Below are 22,578 nucleotides of genomic sequence, written 5' to 3'. Positions count from 1 at the left end.
CTGCTTTCAGCCTTCGTGGTCCTCCACTCCAATCCACTCTTTGATCCGATGTTGGCCTGCTCCGGTTTTACTCGTGTCGAGAAGAAAATGTCTGGTCTCCCTGTCTTTCTGTCTCAGAGCTGTTGGCGACGGATCCACCTCAAAGCCGACGAAGCAAGTGGTCATTTTCCTTCAGCTTGTCGGACCTGAAATCCATCCGCAAGAACAAGCCAGGCCTGGGTTGGTCTTACCTCATCTTCATCATCCGTGACGGCACCTCCTTTCCTGCTCTGCACTTCCACCACGGAGGCTCTCGGGCTCTACTCGCCGCACTCCGACGCTACGTCGCGCTTACTAAGTAAGCGTTCTGCTCCCTCGAGAGGGTGGTCCTGGTTTTTTTTTGTTGTTGTTTTGTTTTTTTAGAGTGATATCTCTAATAATTGTGGAATTTGTTCGGTTGTGGATTTTGCACATCGGATTTTCTTCCCATCGTCAGTCAATCGAGTCTGACATGAATGATGACGTTTCGAGTTATGCAAATGTCGTGTTTGCTAAAGCACCCAGAATGTGACGGAGTCGTGGCCAAAAGGAGTTGCCATTTAAAGCTTATTTTGTCCTGCCTATGATCCGATTAAGGCAGATACATGTCATTGTCCATGTCCCCGACAAATGTTGAAACATTGCCTCTTCGGGGTCGTAATCGGGTTGAGTGAGGTCTGTCTGCCTCTCTGTGCCCTTGACATAAGACTCGACTCCCCTCATTCCCCTGACCCCCCCCCCCCTCCTCTCCCCTTACCCAATGTACTGTTTGTAAAACTGAGCTGCTCCGTCACCACCACTGGTTCAACATTGCCGTGTCTGTGCCGGTCAGCTCCCTTACAGACTCTCGACTCTTCCTGGTTCAATGTCACGACACTGCGGCACTCTCACAATCCATGGATGAACTGAAGCTTTTCAACGATACCTCTTCACACTTTGTGTCGGTCGGTCGCCAAGATCCTTTCCTCTTTCCTATTACTATCTCGAAATCCTAACATTAATACTCGGAAAACCGTGAACTAGGAGGCCATGTCACTGTCGGTGTGGTTCTTATAGTATAGATTGGACACTGAAACCTCTTTTTCTTTCGTTCTCATCCTCGATGGCAGAAATTTATCCGGGACCCTTACACTACTACGATGGGTGGTTTTTCACGGGTAACTACGTTCTTCCGTGATACGCTGGGCCCTCCTACCGAGATCCCACAGCGCCGTCCGGCCGCAGAGGTCGCGGATCCCCTGCACGAGGCCATTCCGGGGATCAACATCAGCGAAGAGCAGGAGCCAGGATTTGAACTCATCACTTGTGTGAGCAGCACCTGGCCTGTTGGCCTACACGCAAGGCCCGTATGGCCATGTTTATGAGCGTTTATTCGGACAAGACATGCATTGAACGTGTAAGAATCGAGGTAGTTACACAGACTTACCACAGACATTGCACTGTTGGGTAATGACCCGTTTGATCGACTGCAGACGGAGCTCGGCCCACGGCCGACTGTTACACGGGGTGATCCCCTGTCCCAAGAGGAATGGGAAGGCTACATGGACGGTGCTGGCCAACTGCAGCGGATTGACGAGCTCAAGGCAGACATTCATCGAGGGGTGAGTGGTTAGAATGATGCACTCTTCTTCCTCATTGACATTCTCAGCCCACCTCTCTCTCTACCTTTGCTTTGGAGCTTTAGGTTCGACGGAAATAGGAGCAGCAGTCTGGTTCAGTGGGAAACTGCATCCTGAGACTTGAACCCATGACCTTGCAGATATACTACTTGTAAACCAACACTCTATGCTTTCTATTTACAGGGTCTGTCAAATTCATTGCGGAAGGAAGCTTGGAAGTTTCTGCTGGGATACTTTCCTTGGGACAGCACTCTTGAAGAGCGTCGCACAGTGATCAAGAAGAAGGCGTGAGTATGATTCTGATAATCGTGACTCGCTTTGTATTCAAGCACATAGTACCTGTCCCTACACATGCTGTCGTATACACGTCCTCATGTCGACCACTCTCAAATTCCCCTCCAGTGATGAGTATTTTCGTATGAAGCTGCAGTGGAAGTCAGTAAGCGAGCAGCAGGAGAAGCGCAACTCGCACCTGCGTGATTGCCGAAGCCTCATTGGTATGACTGGGGAAAGGGGGGGTTAATATGCATTGCCCCGATTGGGTGGGTGGGTGGGGGGGGGGGGGGGAAGAGGTCACGTGCATTTCTAGGACTGGGGGGAGGGTGGGGTTTCTGGGTCATTTTTTGGAGGGAGCGCAGTGCCCCCTAGTGTAGTAATGTCTCCTTGTTACCTCCACCACCGAAGGTGGCTGGAGGTTATGTTTCACCCCTGTCTGTCTGTCTGTTTGTTTGTCTGTGAACAGGATATCTCAAAAGGTTGTTGACGGATTCAGACAAAACTTAGTGGACAGGTTGGGTGTTTGACAAGGATGAATTGATTTGATTTTGGTGAAGATTCGAATCCAGATCCGGCCTATCAGTGGCATACAAAACGTAACCTGTTCACCTGGTGGAGGTGTGCTTTCTCTACCGAGTGCTGTTCTAGTTTGTGATGAAATGTCAGTGATCTGTTTATTGTGGTGTTGAATTCCCTTTCCTGCAGAAAAGGATGTGAATCGCACCGACCGAACTAATAAATTCTACGAGGGGGTGAACAACCCAGGACTGAGCCTTCTCCATGACATTCTCATGACCTATTGCATGTACGACTTTGACTTGGGTGAGTTTCTATGGTAATGTACCATGTAACTTGTTTCGGGATCGTTTTGATCAGCTGCTGGGAATGCCTCGTGCCAGGTGTTTCAAAACCTCCACCATGGAGCTCGGTGCTGTAAATCAACGACGCTTTTTAAGGTGATGGTTTGTGAGAGCTGAGATTGGCCCTGTATTCCATGTGACGGTGCACAGGTTACGTGCAGGGAATGAGTGACCTGCTGTCGCCCATCTTGTACGTCCAGGAGAGCGAGGTTGATGCGTTCTGGTGTTTTGTGGGATTCATGGAGCTCGTGGTTAGTATGAATGGCTCCTTTCACTTCAAAAGGGCAGATCATTAATTTTTCATTGGTGTTGGATTGAATGTTTGGTTTGGTGGTTTCAGGGGTTTTTGGGAATTTCAACACGAGAAAGGGGAATTTGGCTGATCCAGGAGCTTTGCTTGCGGTAACAGGCACATTGCACTTCTTTCATTGGTAGGGAGGATTTGTTTTCCTGCTGTCCCAAAGACATACTAATGCTAAATATCAATAACCAATTGAAGCATTCGTCCTCGCAAGCGAGGTAAAGCAAGACAGCCAGCTTAACCCATTCTCCGATGGTTGGTGTGCTGCTTGTTATCGCAACCATTTCTGGCAGGTGGGTGTGAGTGGGATTTTGGAGATTGTTCTGACTCCTCCGGTATTAGTTGGATCCGACTCCTATAGATAGGAAACCCAGGTCTCTACGTCGAGCTATCCTGCCAGCTCAATATCTGCAATCCACACGTGCTTGCAGAGGACTAACTTTGAGGAAAACCAGCAAGGCATGAAGGAGCAGCTGGAGCAATTGAGTACGCTGCTGCACCTGCTTGATCCTGCATTTTGTGATTACCTCGGTGAGTATTCTTCTCCCAAGCAAAAAAAATGGGTTCATATGCTGATACAAAAGGGTCACACATCATGGAGTGCACAATGTGTGATATATATTGTTATGTTTGTGGGGGTAGATGAAATACCTTAGTTGAAATAGAAACGTGTAGATTAGCATGCTCCGAGTGTCGCAAAGAAGAAACCATCTCGATGTATCTAAGTAGTGTCAAATGTCCGGTTAAGTGTATATGTGTCTCCATGTGAGGGGTGGAGCTATGCTAATTAGGTAGGGCTTAAGGATAACCCCCAGTGTGTAATTGCCCTGTGGTTTTTCCCTTCGTTGTTATTGCATCAAAAAGGGCTGCCATTACAACAACCCTAATCGCCGACGGTATGACCGGACATGCCGATTGGCAAAGGAACCCCGCCCAGCCGAACATTCCCAAAGGACGACTAGACTCAGCCCCCCCATCCCACGACAACGAAAAGGCCACGCCCCGGCCTTCGTGATTGATGGAGGCGCGATGGATGATGGGATAGCGCTTGGTGATTGGACAGAGTGTGACGTCATCGTCGAACATTCAAGAGCAGGAAAAAGAACGCGGTCTCGCCATTTAGTCCCTCTCTCTGTCCTGGCGCTGGTTGGAGGCAGTCGCAATTCCTCCTTGTTCCGGCTTGGTCATGGGCGTGTGGTCTTTGGTTCGTGTGCGCTCTTGGGAAAGGGCTGGTGAGAAACAGCGGTTTTGGACAGTCGGAACTACAAGGCACAGGATCGACGTCGGCGGTGGACTGGATCCGCATCGTATTTTCTCTGGATGTCGAGGAGCGCGACTCCGCGCCATTTTGTGTGTTTCGTGCGCGGTGGTTTGGAGGCGACGAGCGACCAGCAAGCCTTACCAGCCATTTGGGGACGCAAAGCTGAGTGCTGGCCGATTACCAAAGCATTATTTATTTTCTTTTACTTTCGTTTTCCCCTTGTTTGTATACGAAACTGAGTGGAGACATCGCAAATTTGGAATTTTAGTTTTTACCTCGCCTTTCATTGTTACTTGCATTTATTTCCATTAAATTGATTATTGTTGCATCTTACTTTTATCTATATCTATGCTTTAAGCGCCATTTCCATTTAAGCGCCTTTGGGCTTCTGGAAAAGCGCTATACAAAATAAATGAATTATTATTATTATTATTATTACTTTTGTGTGTCATGTCCGTTTCCTCGTTTGTGGGTTCGGATTAACCCTGCGTGTGTTCCCGATCAGGTAAGACTTTGAACCCTCCCGCATGTGACACTACCGCCTAGTTGGGTATACACCTCGGAGTTAAAGCTCGTTTTGGCCATTCGTCCTCTTGGGCTCTTAACCCCGGGGACGGGACAAAATATGTATATGTATACAGTGCATTCAGAAAGTATTCAGACCCCTTCACTTTTTTCACATTTTGTTATGTTGCAGCCTTATGCTGAAATCGTTTAAATTCATTTTTTCCCTCATCAATCTACACTCAATACCCCATAATGACAAAGAGTAAACAGGATTTTAGAAAGTTTTGCAAATTTATTAAAAAGAAAAAACTGAAATATCACATTGACATAAGTATTCAAACCCTTAACTCAATACTTAGTTGAAGCACCTTTGGCAGCGATTACAGCCTCGAGTCTTCTTGGGTATGACGTGACAAGCTGTGCACACCTTGATTTGGGGATTTTCTGCCATTCTTCTCTGCAGATCCTCTCAAGCTTTGTCAGGTTGGATGGGGACCGTTGGTGGACAGCCATTTTCAGGTCTCTCCAGAGATGTTCGATTGGGTTCAAGTCAGGGCTCTGGCTGAGCCACTCAAGGACCTTCACAGAGTTGTCCCTAAGCCACTCCTGCGTTGTCTTGGCTGTGTGCTTAGAGTCATTGTCCTGTTGGAAGGTGAACCTTCGGCCCAGTCTGAGGTCCTGAGCGCTCTGTTTCAGGTTTTCATTCAGGATATCTCTGTACTTTGCTCCGTTCATTGTTCCCTCAACCCTGACCAGTCCCCCAGTCCCTGCTGCTGAAAAACACCCCCACAGCATGATTCTGCCACCACCATGCTTCACTGTTGGGATGGTATTGGGCAGGTGATGAGCGGTGCCTGGTTTCCTCCAGAAATGACGCTTAGAATTGAGGCCAAGCAGTTCAATCTTGGTTTCATCAGACCACAGAATCTTGTTTCTCACAGTCTGAGAGTCCTTTAGGTGCTTTTTTGCAAACTCCAAGTGGGCTTTCATGTGTCTTTCACTGAGGAGAGGCTTCCGTCTGGCCACTCTGCCATAAAGCCCAGATCGGTGGTGTTGCAGTGATGGTTGTCCTTCTGGAAGTTTCTCCCATCTCCACACAGGATATCTGGAGCTCAGCAAGAGTGACCATCGGGTTCTTGGTCACCTCTCCTACCAAGGCCCTTCTCCCCCGATTGCTCAGTTTGGCCGGGCGGCCAGCTCTCGGAAGAGTCCTGGTTATTCCAAACTTCTTCCATTTAAGAAGTATGGAGGCCACTGTGCTCTTGGGAACCTTCAATGCAGCAGAATTTTTTTGTAGACTTCCCCAGATCTGTACCTCGACACAATCCTGTCTCTCAGCTCTGCAGGCAGTTCCTTCGACCTCATGGCTTGGGTATTGCTCTGATATGCATTGTCAGCTGTGAGACCTTATATAGACAGGTGTGTGCCTTTCCAAATCATGTCCAATCAATTGAATTTACCACAGGTGGACTCCAATCAAGGTGGAGAAACATCTCAAAGATGATAAAGAGAAATGGGAGGCACCCGAGCTAAATTTCAAGTGTCATAGCAAAGGGTCTGAATACTTATGTCAATGTGATATTTCAGTTTTTTGTTTTTAAACTTTCTTTCTACAATTTCAAAACTTTCTAAAATCCTGTTTTCTCTTTGTCGTTATGGGGTATTGAGTGTAGATTGATGAGGGAAAAAATGAATTTAAACGATTACAGCATAAGGCTGCAACATAACAAAATGTGAAAAAAGTGAAGGGGGTCTGAATACTTTCTGAATGCACTGTATGTGTGTGCACTGTATATATATATATATATATATATATGTATATATATATATATATATATATATATATATATATATATATATATATATATATATATATATATATATATATATATATATATATATATATATATATATATATATATACAGTGGAACCTTGACTTACGAGTTTAATTCGTTCTGTGACCGAGCTCGTAGCTCAAATTGCTCGTTTCTCAAATCAAATTTCCCCATTAAAATCTATCTATAATTCCAGTAATCTCTGTCTGTCTGTCTGTACGTCTGTACGTTTGTCTGTGACCGCTGTTTCTCGACAACCACGGGTCCGATATACTTTTAACTTGCCAGGTATATTGCTGGGGACCCGAGGATGTGCCTTTTCAAGGTTTCATATTAATCGGACAATTACTTACCGAGCTATGTCCAAAAAACGATTCAACCAATCAGAGAGCAGCGAACGATCGCGTGTGCCGAACGTGGCGGGCACACTCTGCCTCGGATGGCACATTTGAGAGCGTATTCATTTATTTCACGTTTGCAAACTATGTTGGCGTTAAACTATGTTTTACAACTAATAAAAACGAATTTGCGATTCATTCGCTTTCCTGCGCGTTTGTGCACGCGATGGCGATTTCTTTACCAAACTCCGGAAGCCGTTCGCTTTGGACCAAACCATTGCATGTAAATAGAGGGGGGGGATTGTCACCACTCGCAAGCCGTTCGCTTTGGACCAAACCATTTCATGTAAATAGAGGGGGGGGGGGATATAATTTTAGATATAGATATAGTACGGGCATGCCCTAGTACATTGAAATGCTATTAATCCGTTCCAGCCCGCCAAAAACCACACCAATTTTTTTTTAAATATACAGTATATATAAAAATATCTCGCGCTTTATATTTCACCTGTATGCAGCATACAAGTTGGCAGGATGGCCTGGACTGGAGGTACGCACACTTGACTCTAAAGTCTAAACTGTCCAGCCTGGGTTTGAATCCCGACCCAGCTATAACCTGTCATGGGTGAATCACAGGCAGGGTGATTCATCAATGTGTGTACCGCTAAACTGGGCGCCCCGTTTGCGTCCCATTAGTTGTTGGATGTTAAGGATCTCACCGTGTTTTCCACAAAGAGAAGGCGAGCTATCGCCGGCACTCTGAACAAGTTGTGGCCTGGCATGCTCTTCTCCTCTGCCGTTATATACGTCCTCCTCGGCACCTCGCTCATGTTTTTCGACGATTGCGTGTTTTATATCCAAGCACAAGTTTTATATAAAACACGACGATTGCGTGTTTTATATCCACAAGTTGTGGCCTGGCATGCTCTTCTCCTCTGCCGTTATATACGTCCTCCTCGACACCTCGCTCATGTTTTTCGACGATTGCGTGTTTTATATCCAAGCACATCATCCTCTTCTTCTTCTCAGTACCGTGTTTTCCACAAAGAGAAGGCGAGCTATCGCCGGCACTCTGAACAAGTTGACGGCAGAGATACTGTACTTGCACGGCAAGATAACCACGTGACCAGAACCCACCTGGCGGCGTAAACTCAAAATAACCAACATGCGAAAACAAAAATGCAGCGCTATACGACAGAGATACTGTACTTGCACGGCAAGATAACCACGTGACCAGAACCCACCTGGCGGCGTAAACTCAAAATAACCAACATGCGAAAACAAAAATGCAGCGCTATACGACAGAGATACTGTACTTGCACGGCAAGATAACCACGTGACCAGAACCCAGCTGGCGGCGTAAACTCAAAATAACCAACATGCGAAAACAAAAATGCAGCGCTATACGACAGAGATACTGTACTTGCACGGCAAGATAACCACGTGACCGGGTGGCGAAAGCTCGTAACTCGGATCTCGGCTCGCATCTCAAAGCAATAAACCGCCCGAGCAACGGCTCGTATCTCGAAAAACTCGTAAGTTGGGGCACTCGTAAGTCAAGGTTCCACTGTATATATATATATATATATATATATATATATATATATATATATATATATATATATATATATATATATATATATATATATATATATATATATATTGTTATGGTTTTGCACGAAGCCCGTTCCCTTACCAATAATAATAATTCATTTATTTTGTATAGCGCTTTTCATGAAGCCCAAAGGCGCTTTGACAGAGTGCAAAACATAATGCATAACAAAACATGAAAACAACAATTGCAAAAAGACAAGAATCAATAGGGAAATATTTAAAGCAAAAGGACGGAGAAGGAGAAGTGATAGTCAGGGGTTAAATGCTGTGGGTTGAATGTTGAATGCAGTGCTGAACAGGTGGGTCTTGAGTGATGTTTTGAATGTGGTGAGTGAGGAGGAGTCTCTGATGGTGTGAGGTAGTGAGTTTCAGAGGGTGGGAGCAGCGATGGAGAAGGCCCTGTCCCCCCAGGATCTGAATTTGGTCCGGATGGGGGGGGGGGGGGGGGTCAGGAGGTCGGTACCAGCAGAGCGGAGGTTGTGGGTGGGAGTGTGTCTGGAGAGGAGGTCAGCCAGGTAGGATGGAGCCAGGTTATGGAGGGCTTTGTAGGTAAAGAGGAGGATTTTGTACTGTATTCTCTGGGAGATGGGGAGCCAGTGAAGCTTGTAAAGGACGGGGGTTGTTGTGAAAATCAACCAAATCCACAACTCGTCCCATAGATAGGTTTAATTTCAATTAGATCGTAACATCATCCTGTAAAATACACCATGCAACATATATGTCAGGATCAAGGCATCATATGAGAAAGATTGGATATATCAGTCAATGCAAGCAAGCCTAGAATATAAGTGGGTACGTACCATTCAATTCTACATGTCATTGTATAAAGTCGCAGGAGTGGCCTCGAGTCGCGGACGTCCCGAGGTCTTATAGACACCGCCCAGTGGTTTAAGTGAGCGTCACACCTGGGTTCAACTTACATTTTCACCACATTCTCCCCGCCGTTAGAACTATGCTGCCACTAGGCAGGAAGCGAGCGCGCGTCAGCATTAATAGGTAGAGGAAGTCATTATATCATTATTAGGGTGTCAAAGAAATATCCCTATTGATTCTTGTCTTTGCGCTATTGTGTTATGTTTCGCACACTGTCAAAGCGTCTTTAGGGCTTCCTGGAAAGCGCTATACGAAACAAATCCATTATCAGTAGTGCAGGTCAGTCGGTCCATCCGTAGAGGTCAGTGTGGCGAATTACCCTGCCAGCACAGGTTCGGGAACTACCGGGTACGTCGTCCCCAAATCCGGAGTCCCCTGCTTCGGAGTAGCCGCTGGAGGCAGGTGTCGGAGGGGCACCTCAGTGCCCTCACCGCTTCAGGCAGGGGTGTATCAGGCGAAGGGAGGGACGGCAGATGTTCTCTAGGCGCACTCATAGCCTGGTTAGCAAACATGTCCGATACTGGCAGACGATGAGCCTGTGGGTCACAATAGGCTAGTCTCACAGGCCTATGTGCTGGATAAGGTGTACCTTTGCGATATGCAACTCATTACATAAGGTGTGCCTTGTCGAAGAGCGAATGTCCATTCGTCGCAATGCAACGCATTTCAGGCAGATGTGTCGATGTGGAAGATGTGTAAACCAGTAAGCCATGTCTATTTGTCGCAAGGCAACACATTACAGGAAGATGTGTCGATGTGGAAGATGTGTAAATCAGTAAGCCTCTTTACAGTAAGCTGTAACAGTAAGGAAGATTACATGACAGGAGGCCACTACAGTAAGTCCATTACAGTAAGTCTGTACCTGCCTTGGCTCCCAAGGGTACAGGGTCGATCCATGTTAGGTCCATGTCATGGAATTGCCGAGGGAGAGAATCGATGAGAGCCATAACGAGAGTTACTCGACACCGGCAGCGGCCCTGTTGAATCACGAGACTCGAGCGTCCTCTGACGGCAGCTCATACGCATTACAAACTCTTGTTTCGGCACGCGAATCTACCGTTGGCAGCGATCCTTCGCATGAGACACGAGCGGCCTCTGAAGGCTGCCTGGACGACCGGCATGGCTGATTACGACGACGCACAAAACGACCGGAACGCGCCTCCCCAGCGGAGCGTGCAGAACCTCCGCGATGCATACGGCAATCCCGTCCTGCAGTACAGCGCTCGGAGGATCGGAGAAGACCGGCTTTACCGGCTGCCGAGAGAACGTCCCGGATGGACGACAAAAACGACCGAAACGCGCCTCTCCAGCGAAGCGCGCAGAACCTCCGGGATGCATATGGCAATCCTGTCCCGCTGTACAGCGCGCGGAGGATCGGAGAAGATCGGCAAACCGAGAGAGAGTCCCGGCTGGACAAACCTTGTTTGTCCCAGCGTTGTCCCGGATGGATTGTCTAGATGTCGAGATGATTGTCATGCTAGATGTCCCGGATGGATTGGCCATCCACGGATGTCCGACCGATCCATCCATTCAACGCCTTCATTGCATGGCACGGATCCAGCCGGACCACGGATGGATCGACCATCCACGGACGCAAAGACTCAGAGACCCAAAGACAGCCATCGCCCCGGATGGACTGTCCATCCACGGATGTCCGACCAATCCATCCATCAACACCTTCATTGAATGGCTCGGATCGACCATCCATGGACTCAAAGACTCACTCAAAGACACAAAGACTCACTCAAAGACACAAAGACATCCATGGACGTCATCCTGGGTCCCCACAAGGGGCGAGGTGGGAGTCGTTATACCGGACGGCATCCGGGCGAGCAACAATAACCTTCAGGGATCCCACCCCCCCCCCCCTCCTCCACCGAGGTTGCAGCAGCGCGCTGCATACCGAAGTCAGACGACCTTCACAGTCTGGGTCAGCCTGAGTCACAGACAGTCTGGGGCAGAGGGAAAATGGAATCAGACGAGGCGTCTCGCAGTCTCGAAATGTGCGTGGATACGAGCCAAGAGCTCTGTCCGATAAACAACAAGCCCAGAGTCAAGGGCGAGCAGGCAGTACGGTGCCCCCGTTACTTGCGCAGGTGTCAAGGGAGTTGGGCGCGACGCTCAATGTCACCATTTCACGAGGTCACCGTGTACTCCCTAAACGGCGCGGGCGCGCGACCTTGAGGTAGCGCCGCGTTACGTAGTTTACGTCGTTTACGTAAAGGACATTTGGTACGTAGTTTACCAAGGTACATGGAAATGTAAACGAATCCCCGATGAGATCGCGTGAAGCACGCAATTACGTTAATGACGCCGTAGAGCAAACGCGTGATTAGTCGGTGACGTCATCAATTGGTTCGGGCACGTGCGGTTCGTTGGCGAAACCAGCCAGCGTGGCACGCTGAGACGAGACGCACGCACGAGACGCACGAGAGGCCTGAAGTAGCGTCTTGTTCGATGGCTTTCGGGCAGGGTTTGTCCGGGGTTGAAGCGGGGGAATAGCGGCCGCAGTGCGGTAGTTATCAACGGTATCTAGCATGATACGATACATCACGCCAACACAAATCACATTTCACACATCACATTACACAAATCCCCGAGTGCCGTGAACCCCTTAGAACCCTTTAAGATTGTTTATTAATGTTATGACAGCGGAAGAAGATGAAAGTTTAGGAAGACCATGCTCGGCGAGTCCCCGGGTGGAGCCAAACGAGCCACACGCGTTGAGGCGAGTCCGTACAGCGGTGTTCGCCGGCCTCGCTGAGAAGCCATGCGTAGGTGGGATTCCGACCAGCAGCAACGGGGCCACAGAGTAGTGCCAGCAAGGGGAATCGAATGCGCTTCGTGTGAAGAAGGGGTCCATCCAGCGAAGATGCGGCGCGCGCGACTGGCGCGTCGTGCCTAGTGAGGATGCCATCTAGCGATGGTGCAGCGCGTGATTTGTGCGTGAGGAGGTGATTCCGGCGAGCAGCGATAGGAATCGCCGGCCTCGCCGAGTAGGGCCCGCAAAGGGAGCAACGTGCGGCTTCGCGGCGAGGAGGTGATCGGAATCAGAATGGAATCGTGGGCCTCCCAGAGTATTAGCACGCGATGGGTGCAGTGCACGACGATTCGCGCGGAGGAGGTGATTCCACCGAGCAGCCGGAGTGAGCCGGCCGTGTGAGGCACAGCGTGATTCCGACGAGCAGTGCGCGATTCACGCGGAGGAGGTGGTTCCACCGAGCAGCGAGGGGATTCGCGTGGAGGAGGTGATTCCACCGAGCAGCCGGAGTGAGCCGGCCGTGTGAGGCACGGCGTGATTCCGACGAGCAGTGCGTGATTCGCGCGGAGGAGGTGGTTCCACCTTAGAAGCGAGTGGTCAGGGTGAGCCGGCCGTGTGAGGCACGGCGTGATTCCGACGAGCAGTGCGCGATTCGCGCGGAGGAGGTGGTTCCACCGAGAAGCGAGTGGTCAGGGTGAGCCGGCCGTGTGAGGCACGGCGTGATCCCGACGAGCAGTGCGCGAACCGCGCGGAGGAGGCGATTCCACTGAGCAGCGAGTGGTCGGAGTGTCCGGCCCGTGCGGAGGAGGCGATTCCACCGAGTAGCGAGTGGTCGGAGTGTGCCGGCCATGTGGAGGCATGGCCGACATGGGAGTCGTGATCACTCGCGTGGGAATCTCATCTCGGGCCGAGGCACGCAAATCTAGGATGATTCTCTCGGACGGAGCCGTTAGCGTTTCGAGCAACCGAGGCTAGACTCGTACCTTCGGCGCCAAACGCGTCCGTCGTTCCGACGGGGTTGCGGCCCAGGACATTTCCCAGTGGCCTCCTTCAGCAGGCGCCTTGCCGGAGTCCGTCATGCCTGCTCCGGCGTTCGGGCCTCAGGAGAGCAGTTTGCGTTTTGACGACGCGGTCCCGCAAAAGGCTTGCGAGGTCCCCATCGCATCCGGTCCTTTTGAGGCAGACCGGCGGCGAGAGTAGTCGGAGCTCCGTAGCTGGAGCTAGCTCGACGGGTCCTCCGCCGGTCATTCTTCTCCGACGTGGGCCTCGCAGGAGCGCGGAGAATGTCGGGAACGCTCGTCTGTGATCTGCGTTCATCCGGCCATCGCAAGACTCGTGTCCCGCCATTTCCGAAGATCATAATTGAAATTAAGTGTTGTGAAAATCAACCAAATCCACAACTCGTCCCATAGATAGGTTTAATTTCAATTAGATCGTAACATCATCCTGTAAAATACACCATGCAACATATATGTCAGGATCAAGGCATCATATGAGAAAGATTGGATATATCAGTCAATGCAAGCAAGCCTAGAATATAAGTGGGTACGTACCATTCAATTCTACATGTCATTGTATAAAGTCGCAGGAGTGGCCTCGAGTCGCGGACGTCCCGAGGTCTTATAGACACCGCCCAGTGGTTTAAGTGAGCGTCACACCTGGGTTCAACTTACATTTTCACCACAGGGGTGATGTGGTCACGGGTCCGGGAATGGGTGAGTAGACGGGCAGCGGAGTTCTGAATGCATTGGAGTTTATTGGTGATTGTTGAGGGTGAACCATAGAGGAGGCTATTGCAGTAGTCCAGACGGGAGGTGATGAAGGCGTGGATGAGGGTTTCTGCAGCCGTGGAGGAGAGGGATGAGCGGAGACGGGCGATGTTTTTCAGGTGAAAGGCTGTCTTTGTGATCTGTTTAGTGTATTTGTCGAAGGAGAGGGTTTGGTCAAAGATGACGCCAAGATTCCGGATGAGAGGGGAGGTGGATACTGGGATACCGTCGATGTTGAGGGCAAAGTTATGGGTGGATTTTGTGAGCGTTTTTGGGCCAATGATGATTATTTCAGATTTATCACAGTTAAGTTTGAGGAAGTTGATTTGAAGCCAGGATTTTATTTCAGAGATGCAGTTTGTCAGGATAGAGTGGGTGTCGGTGGAGACGGACTTGGTGGAGATGAAAAGCTGGATGTCATCGGCGAAGCAGTGGAATTGGAGACCATGACGGCGGATTAAGTGACCGAGGGGGGACAGGTAAAGGATGAAGAGGAGGGGGCCAAGAACTGAACCTTGGGGGACACCTTGGGGGAGGGGAGCAGTGGGGGATTTGCAGTTATTGATGGAGATGAACTGGCGTCTGTCAGAGAGGTATGATTTAATCCAAGAGAGGGCAGTGCCGGTAACGTTAAAGGTGGATTCAAGTCGGGTGAGGAGGATGGTGTGATCGATGGTGTCAAAGGCAGCGCTGAGGTCGAGGAGGACGAGAATGTTGAGGTTGCCAGCGTCAGAGGAGAGGAGAAGGTCGTTGGTGATTTTGAGGAGAGCAGTTTCAGTACTGTGGTTGGAGCGGAATCCGGATTGGAATGTTTCATACAGGTTATTGGCAGAGAGGTGATGTTTGAGTTGAGTGGCTACAGCGCGTTCCAAAACTTTCGACAGAAAGGGTAGGTTGGAGATGGGTCTGAAGTTGTTTAGGGTGTCAGGGTTTAGACCAGGTTTTTTTAGAATGGGGGTAACAGCAGCAATTTTGAGGGATGGTGGGATGATGCCTGTAGACAGGGAGGAGTTTATTGTTGCAATGATAAGTGGAGAGAGAGCAGGGAGGGAGGCCTTGACAAAGCTGGAGGGGATGGGGTCAAGAGTGCAGGTGGTAGTTTTCATTCCTATGAGGAGTTCAGAGAGGTCAGTAGGGGAGACCGGGGAGAATTGAGACAGGGGAAGGCAGGATAAGGGGGGGCAGGTGGTTGGAGGGGGAGCGGGTGCGGTGGTGGTCAAGCTGTTGTAGATGTTGTCAATTTTGCGTTGGAAGAAAGAAAGGAAGGAGATGCAGTTGTCTCCTGTGAATCACTGGGGTGGTGGTGTCCAGGGGGCGGAGGAGTTTGTTTATTGTCGAGAAGAGTGCTTTTGGGTTTCCGGAGCCAGAGTGGATAATTTGAGAGTAGTAGGCGGAGCGGGCGTGGGAGAGGGCATCTTTGTAGTGTTGTAGGTGGTCCTTGTAGGCTTGGGAGTGAACTGTGAGACCTGTTTTATTGCGGAGTCTTTCAAGTTGTCGAGCACGAGTTTTCATCAGGCGGAGTTCAGGGGTAAACCAGGGAGCAGAATGGGTGAAAGAAACTGTTTTGGTTTTTACAGGTGCAAGCTGGTCAAGGCAGGAGGAGAGAGTGTGGTTGTAGTAGTCAGTGAGGTCGGAAGGGGTGTGGAGGTCAATGAAGGGAGAAGTGGACATTTTTTCAGAGAGGGTGGATGAGAATGAGGTAGGTGAAAGAGCGTTTAGCTTACGGAAGTTGATAGTGCGATAATGCCTTGGTGTTGGGGTGGGGATGTTGATGGTTATAGTGATGGCTAAGTGGTCAGAGAGGGTGAGGTCGGAGCCAGAGAGATGGTGCAAAATTAATCCAGTGGAGCAGACAAGGTCCAAAATGTGACCACGGATATGCGTAGGAAAGTTGACATGTTGAGTGAGGTTAAAGCAGGTGAGTAAATCAGTGAAGTCAGTGGTTATTGTGGAGTCAGTGGAGTCCATGTGGATATTGAAATCACCAAGGAGGAGGATTGAGGGGGAGAGGGAACATAGCTGGGTCAGAAAGTAGGAGAAGTCAGACAGGAATAATGGGTGTGGTTTGGGAGGGCGGTAGACGACAGCCATGACTGACTGTGTGTGACCAGAGAGTTTAAAAGCCAGGTGTTCAAATGATGGAGCAGATGAGATGGAGATGAGGTTGGTCTTGATGTCTTGACGGTGGATAACGGCAATTCCACCACCTCGGCCCTCCGAGCGTGGTTTATTGACGTAGGAATATCCATTGGGTGTGGTGAGGTTGAGCGTGTAGTAGTCCAGTGGTTGTTGCCAGGTTTCGGTGAGACAGAGAAAGTCCAGTTTGTTATCCAGGATGTTAAGGGGAGGTTAAGCCCCTTGTTCTCCTTGGGTCTTCGAAACCGCGAGACTGTATCACCACTTCCGGTCAGATGCGGGACACGGTTTCGGGACAATGTTCGCACGTACCTAAATACCCACGCCGCCGCGGAAGCGGGGATCAAGTCTCGCACGAACCACGCGTAATTTGAGTACCCCCGAGCGGATGGCGTACCACGTAGTCCGTGCTGTTACCTGGCTATTGGAACCCGATCAGAGCGATATAATTCATACCGTGCTAAGTCAATGATGGAAAACACGAGACGGTTGAATCAAAGAAATAACAGGTTTAATTATTATTTACAATGATTGGTAGAAGAAGTCGAGACACAGGGCAGTCTTATACAGTCTTAGCTTATTTCCCAGATAATGGGCCCACTCACACAATCAGGGAGATGAAGGAAGAAATGTTCATGCGCTGAACGTGCCAGCGTTGGTCGTCCAGGAACAGCTCACCCGGCGTGGCCCTCTGGCGGTCACCGCACGTTCCCCGACGAAGACAGGCAGGCGGGAAGGATCCTCGCGGCGCGTATCTTGGCAAAGGCAGGCAGGCGGGAAAATATACGCGCGTCTCTGTAGCCCGGCACGGCTGTCTTTCACAGCGCGATTAATACAACTGCGCGCTTTCACTCTCGTAGCTCAACGGAGGATCTGACTCAAGCTCAACCGAGAACTCAACTTGTAACTCATGCGCGTTTCACCCGAGCTCATAACTTGTAACTCGTCTGCCTCCCTTCTCATAACTTGTCACAGCGCGTTTCTCCTCATAACTTAACGCTCCGAACCGACTCTCATAACTTTCTGGAACTCAATTCAACACCGCGCATACCTTCTCATAACTGAATTCAACACCGTGCATCCCTTCTCATAACTCGTCTGCCTCCCTTCTCATAACTGAGGTGGGGGCTTCGGGCACAGGGTTATATTGGCCCCGCCCTAGCCCGCATCGAATGTTCCAAACCACGCCTTTTGCCACAGTGGTAAGCCACTCCCCTCGAGCCCTGATTGGCGGCTCGTGCTTACCGGTCACTCCCACTCCTTCTGCCCCGCCTTCCTTCGGCCTGGATCGACTTGTTCAGGCCGGCCTCGTGGTATTTTGCGCCAAAACTCAAAGCATCGAGGCAGCATAAGCATTGTAAAGATCCTAACTCTCATTATTCTACTCAACGCAAAACTAAACATAGGAAAGGTCTACGCTTACACTTACTAAGAAAGATCACGGCGAGATCACGGCGAGGTCACGTCTTTTCGAAGCTGCTCCATGCGCTCACGCTTTCGAAGCTAAGTGATATTTCTCAATCGTGTTTTTGTCGAGACTGTATCTATCTTTCGGTGTATGTACCTATAGCGTATCTTTTGGAAAATTTTCGGTGCTAATTTTTCGTACATGTATACACAATCGTCGGTTAATGGTATCGAGTATTCTGCGGCCTAGTACTCGTAGGCTTGGACTACCGTACCGTCTCCGACCTTGTGGTTTGTTTTTCTCTCAGAGATTCGTCGAATGCGCTGAAATTATTTTCGTTCACTGTTTCGTCCCAGTCGTTCACCCCGTACCTCCTTGTTTAATATCTGTACTCACAAAAAAAAAAAAAAAAAACCCAAAAAAACTTTCCTTCCCAGGTCTTATTCGTTTATTTGTTCTTTTTGTTCGTTCGTTCTTCGTTCGCGATCACGCGGTTAGAAATGTATAATCTCTCCCCTGAACAACTATTTTCTCTCATATATTATAACACCCTTTTCTTCTTTTCCTACAAAAGGATGCTTTCGTCTTGCTCACCAAATCTATTCATTCCAAAAAATATATATAATACCATCTCTTACAGTTCCTCCTTTCTACATTCCCTAAACTATCCAGAACTCCATCCCTCCTCCAGTGTCCTCAAACGTATTTTTGACTCGAAGGTCTCAAACTCATTTTGCAAAAAATGTTCGTTTCCCATGAATCGTACACTTTTCAAAATCCAATCTCACCCCTCCCCTCCAAATCCTCCCCATCACCCATCCCTTTCAAATCTCCCCCCTTGCCCCTTCCCTCCCCTCCCTCCTAAACTCCCCCCACACCCCTCCCCTCCGAGACTCTCCCTCGCTCCTCCCCTCCTAGACTCCCCTCTCACCCCTCCTCCTCAAAGCATCCTCCCTACTTCTTCCTCCTTCCAACTTTCACCTTCATCTCCCCAAACCTTCTGCCTTGCTCTTCCCCCTCCTCAAATAACACCTCACTGTGCCTCACCCAATCTCCATCAAACCTTTTGTCCGCCCCATTCTTCCCTTTCTCCAAGCTATTCTGAAATCTCTGACACACCTTCAACAGCTCTCCCTACCTCTTCCTCCTCTTCCACATCTTACCCTACCCCTCCCCCCCCCTGTTCTGGACCCGATGCTCCCCCTTCCTCTTCATTAACGGTATGGACCTCAAACATCCGGGGCCTTCGCTCAAACTTGACTGACCTCTCCATACAGGTTGCTTCTGACAAACCAGATGTGATCTGCTTAACAGAAACTTTCCTCCTTCATGATGTCTCTGATGCCTTGGTATCTCTCCCAGGTTACTCCCTCCTCCGGTATGATAGACCTGAGCCTCGTCCTGGAGGTGGGGTTGCTATCTTTATAAAAAACTCTCTTCCTCACTCGCCCTCCACTGCCCTCTCTCCACCTCACCCCCAGGAATACCTTTGGCTACGGCTTCCCCTTCGCTCCCACCTTTTGTTCATATGTGTGTTGTACCGTCCACCAATCAGCGATGACTCCATCTACATCTCACTGTCTGATAATATGGACCAACTTCTATCTACCCATCCCAACTCTCTCTTCCTCATATGTGGTGATTTCAATTGTCACCATGCCAGTTGGCTGGGTGTGGGTACCTCTCTCACCAGCCATGGCTCTTCAGCAAAGGACTTCTGCGACTCACTGGGACTGACACAATCTGTCAATTTCCCGACCCGGATCTCAGTCAACGGAGCATCTTCTCTTCTGGATTTGGTTATGACAAACTTCCTTGAAAATGTCTGCTGCTCTTCTTCTGCTCCAATCGGCTCATCTGATCATGTGCTTGTCAAAGTGGACATCTCTCTGACCATTCTCAGAGAGCCTCCTCAGCGTCGACGAGTCTGGCATTTCACTCAGGCCAACTGGCACGGTCTTCAAGCAGCCATCAATCATCTGGACTGGTCTCCCATCTCTACCGCCTCTGACATCAACTCATCCTGGGAATTCTTTCAAAGTAAATTGCTCTCTCTCTCATGCACAGATTTATACCATCTCGTCTTCAGTTGTCATACCCTTCCTCCCGTCCATGGTACACGGAATCTTGTGGTGAGGCTGTTGCCCTGAAACAACTTGCTTTCGTCTCCTGGAAAGCAAATCCAACGGAAGGAAATCTCATTTCCTTTCACAAAGCCCGAAACAAGTGTGTGTCCACCCTCAGGAGAGCCAGGAAACAATATCTCACCATTCTCAAGACCGAACTCTCTTATCTGTCTCCCTCTTCCAAATCCTGGTGGCGTCTGGTCAAATCTGTTTCTGGTGTTTGTTCCCCCTCCATCCCCTCCCTCACCTCAAACGGCTTAACGGCTGACTCCGCACGTGAAAAAGCTGAATGCCTCAACTCTGTGTTTGCCTCTAAATCTTGTGTCCCAAACCCATCCCTCTCTGTACCCACCGTACCCAGTCGTACCCAGCTGCTCCTGGACTCTGTGTCCTTTCCTCCTGACAAGGTGGAAAAGTTTCTGGCAACCCTCGACTCTGATTCTGCAACTGGTCCTGACGGCATCAGCCCACGGGTCCTCAAATCATGTTCTTCTGCACTTTCACTCCCTCTTTCTGTTCTCTTCACCCTCTCTTTTGCTCAAGGTCATCTGCCATCTGCTTGGAAATCAGCCAACATCACCGCTTTGCACAAAAAAGGTGCAAAAACAGATCCCAGCAACTACAGACCAATCAGCCTTCTCCCAATTATCAGCAAAGTCATGGAATCCATCATTGCTTCAGATATTAAATCTTTCCTCTTCTCCAATGGCTTGATCTCTGATCATCAATTTGGTTTCAGACCTGGTCACTCTACTCTGGACATGCTGCTTCTGCTTTCTCAACAATGGATGGAGGTCCTCAACGCCAAACAGGAAATTAGAGCTGTCTCCCTTGACATTTCACGTGCCTTCGATACGGTCTGGCACCCTGCTCTGCTCTCCAAACTCTCCTCCTTTGGTATCCATGGAAATCTCCACGCATGGCTGGCGGACTTCCTCTCTGGTCGTAGTCAACGTGTGGCCCTGAATGGGTTTCTCTCATCTCCTCTTCCTGTTCAGGCTGGAGTTCCCCAAGGTAGTGTTCTGGGCCCTGTGCTTTTTCTGGTCTTCATCAATGATCTCTCTGACTCTCTTGAAAATCCTCTCTATCTCTTTGCTGACGACTCTACTCTCTGTCGCTCCATTCCTCATCCCTCAGATCGGCAGTCTGCAGCCTCCTCACTCTCTGCAGACCTGGACAAAATCACAGACTGGTCAAACAAGTGGAACATGTCTTTCAATCCTGACAAATCTCACACTCTTACAATGTCTCTCCGAAAGGACCGACTGGACAACCCTCCCATCTACTTTCTCAACAATCCTCTCCAAGAAGTTCTGTCGCTCAAGCTTTTGGGTCTCACTATCTGCCATGATCTTTCTTGGGAAAACCACATTTCCAAGCTGGCCTCCAAAGCCAGTCGCCGACTGGGCATCCTCCGTCGTGCGAAGTCCTTCCTTGGCACACCTGAGCTCCTCACCACATACAAGGCTTTCAGCCGCAGCTCAATGGAATACTGTTCCCCCCTCTGGGCTGGTGCTCCTGCCTCACACCTTGCTCGGCTTCACGCTGTTGAGGCCAAAGCTTTCAGAATCATTGGAATCTCCTGCGATGTAGTCAACGCCAAGGGCCTTTCACTCACTCACCGCAGGCAGGTTGGTGGTCTTTCTGTCTTCTACCGACTCCTCTCCGGCCTTGCTCCCCCAGCTCTCTCTGTGCTCTGTCCCCCCAATATTCCTTCAGGTCGCACAAGATCTGCCTGCAACCTTCTTCTGGTTAAACTGCCAAAGTCTAGGCTCTCTGCTCACCTTCACTCTTTCATTCCCCTTTTCTCCCGCCTCTGGAACAAACTCCCCCACTCCCTTCAATCCCACTCCTCCCTCCAGGTCTTTAAAACAGCTGTTCACCACCATCTCTTATCTTCCCCCATCGAAAACCTTGATCTTTTCTACCCCCGGTAATTCACCCCAGAGTCCTTGCAGTGTTCATATGTTTTAATCCTCTCCCACCTCCCCCCAAGTCCTCCCGATGTCCCTGCTCTCAAATGTTGTGTTTGTGTCCTTCCCCCTCTCTTTTGTGTCCTTCCCCCTCTCTCCCCATCTTGTCTACCGCTCCCCTTGTTTTTTGTGTTTTGTGTGTCGGTTTGTCTTTTTGTGTGATTAATGTTAGCTCTTTCACGAGCCTCGATCTTGTATACAAAAAAATAAATAAAAAATAAAAAATAACAGCTTAAACGAGGCTACGTGTTGTAGTGTAAGTAAACTATGAGGGGAAATTAACCTTTTATTGTAAAAACACAAAACTGCAACAATATATATATATACTGCTGGTTCCTACAGCATGCTCACATGCCTTGAAGGTGTTGTGCCACTCTTCATGCTTCACTAAAAACGTGAGACTTCCTGATTTGAACGTTTAAATGTTATTCGAGTTCCTATCCGTTCAAATGGTATTGAGTGTTGTTGCACAGGTACTTTACTCTCTTTGACCGAGTCCTCAAGCAGGTAATTCTCAAAGACCAAATTATGTCACCTATAAAATGTGCCCATGCCCTCTTTTGTCTTTATTTTGTCCATCCTTATCTGACCTCTCCATCTTGTGTTTATCTGCAGAGGCGCACGACTCTGGCAATCTGTACTTCTGCTTTCGCTGGCTTATCATCCACTTCAAGCGGGAGTTTTGCTTCCCAGACATTCTGCGCATGTGGGAGGTACATTATTATTATTATTATTCCTAGTCGAAACACCTGCTCCCTAGGTGCAGAGTGTGTGGGGAGGTGCAACTTTAAGTTGGAGGTCGCCATCCCAACTTAGTATAACATTCCCATGTACACCCCAGGTATAACCACAAAGTTTCAATGCATTTTATCCCTCAAACAAACAAACACACGTTTCAATGC

At 49.2% G+C, this 22,578-nt stretch overlaps 1 protein-coding gene and 1 long non-coding RNA gene across 3 annotated transcripts in view; one reads left to right on the top strand and one right to left on the bottom strand.

Annotated features, from left to right (window-relative positions):
• Positions 1-22,578, top strand: part of TBC1D17 (TBC1 domain family member 17) — a 55,303-nt gene that overhangs the window by 18,059 nt on the left and 14,666 nt on the right. For both annotated transcript variants that reach the window (XM_068106946.2, XM_078780204.1), the window contains exons 5-14: positions 118-337; positions 851-962; positions 1,128-1,325; positions 1,491-1,619; positions 1,821-1,924; positions 2,040-2,134; positions 2,619-2,735; positions 2,924-3,024; positions 3,506-3,605; positions 22,292-22,389. In XM_068106946.2, coding sequence (XP_067963047.2) covers positions 118-337; positions 851-962; positions 1,128-1,325; positions 1,491-1,619; positions 1,821-1,924; positions 2,040-2,134; positions 2,619-2,735; positions 2,924-3,024; positions 3,506-3,605; positions 22,292-22,389 — 1,274 coding nt within the window. The remainder of the gene's footprint in view (positions 1-117; positions 338-850; positions 963-1,127; positions 1,326-1,490; positions 1,620-1,820; positions 1,925-2,039; positions 2,135-2,618; positions 2,736-2,923; positions 3,025-3,505; positions 3,606-22,291; positions 22,390-22,578) is intronic.
• On the bottom strand, positions 13,666-13,937 carry LOC144889703 (uncharacterized). The gene is made up of 2 exons (XR_013622011.1): positions 13,818-13,937; positions 13,666-13,710 (listed from the first exon to the last, which is right to left on the bottom strand). It is a non-coding gene; the product is annotated as an uncharacterized LOC144889703 (long non-coding RNA).

Source organism: Myxine glutinosa, chromosome 1, assembly GCF_964187855.1.
Source record: "Myxine glutinosa chromosome 1, kmMyxGlut1.1, whole genome shotgun sequence".
Lineage (NCBI taxonomy): Eukaryota > Metazoa > Chordata > Myxini > Myxiniformes > Myxinidae > Myxine > Myxine glutinosa.
This window is presented reverse-complemented; position numbering and strand designations above follow the sequence as displayed.